The 473-nt window shown below is 61.3% G+C and overlaps 1 protein-coding gene across 1 annotated transcript in view; it reads right to left on the minus strand.

Moving 5' to 3' along the window:
• The window catches only part of LOC104495216 (protein-arginine deiminase type-3-like), a gene marked incomplete at both ends in the record, with an annotated part of 3,427 nt that overhangs the window by 1,389 nt on the left and 1,565 nt on the right, over window positions 1-473 (minus strand). The window contains 2 exons of the mRNA XM_010138157.1: window positions 3-57; window positions 230-378. Of these exons, the coding sequence (XP_010136459.1) occupies window positions 3-57; window positions 230-378 (204 nt within the window). The remainder of the gene's footprint in view (window positions 1-2; window positions 58-229; window positions 379-473) is intronic.

Consider the following 473-nt stretch of genomic DNA (forward strand, 5'->3'; position numbering starts at 1 on the left):
ACCCGCTGGGCGAAGAGGAAATCCTTGACGGCCTTCGCCATCCGACGGCCGCCGAATCTGGGGGGGCACAAGGTGCAGCTCCCACCTCCATCGGCTCCTTACCCCCAAAAAAAAAGGCCACCGAATGTGGGGGGGCACAAGGTGAAGCTCCCACCTCCATCGGCGCATAAACCCCCTTTTTTGGGTTCCTCCCCGCCCAGTGCTCCGAGCCCTCCAGCCTGTGTCTCACCTGGGGAAGCTGCTGCCAATCAGGATGCGGCCCAAGGGGTACTCCTTGCCCTGCACCGTCACGGGGGGGCTCACCTCCAAATTCCCGAAGGAATCGAGACTGGAAACACCCGCTGGTGCTTGCCGGGCCACGTAACCGAAATCAGGGCCCTGGGTGGGGTAAAAAAAAGAGTCAACAATGGTTAAAAACACGCCGGAAGCACTCCAAGTGCGGCGCCCCCGAATCACCTGCTGTGCTGGCTCCT

Source organism: Buceros rhinoceros, unplaced genomic scaffold, assembly GCF_000710305.1.
Source record: "Buceros rhinoceros silvestris isolate BGI_N320 unplaced genomic scaffold, ASM71030v1 scaffold24866, whole genome shotgun sequence".
Classification (NCBI taxonomy): Eukaryota; Metazoa; Chordata; class Aves; order Bucerotiformes; family Bucerotidae; genus Buceros; species Buceros rhinoceros.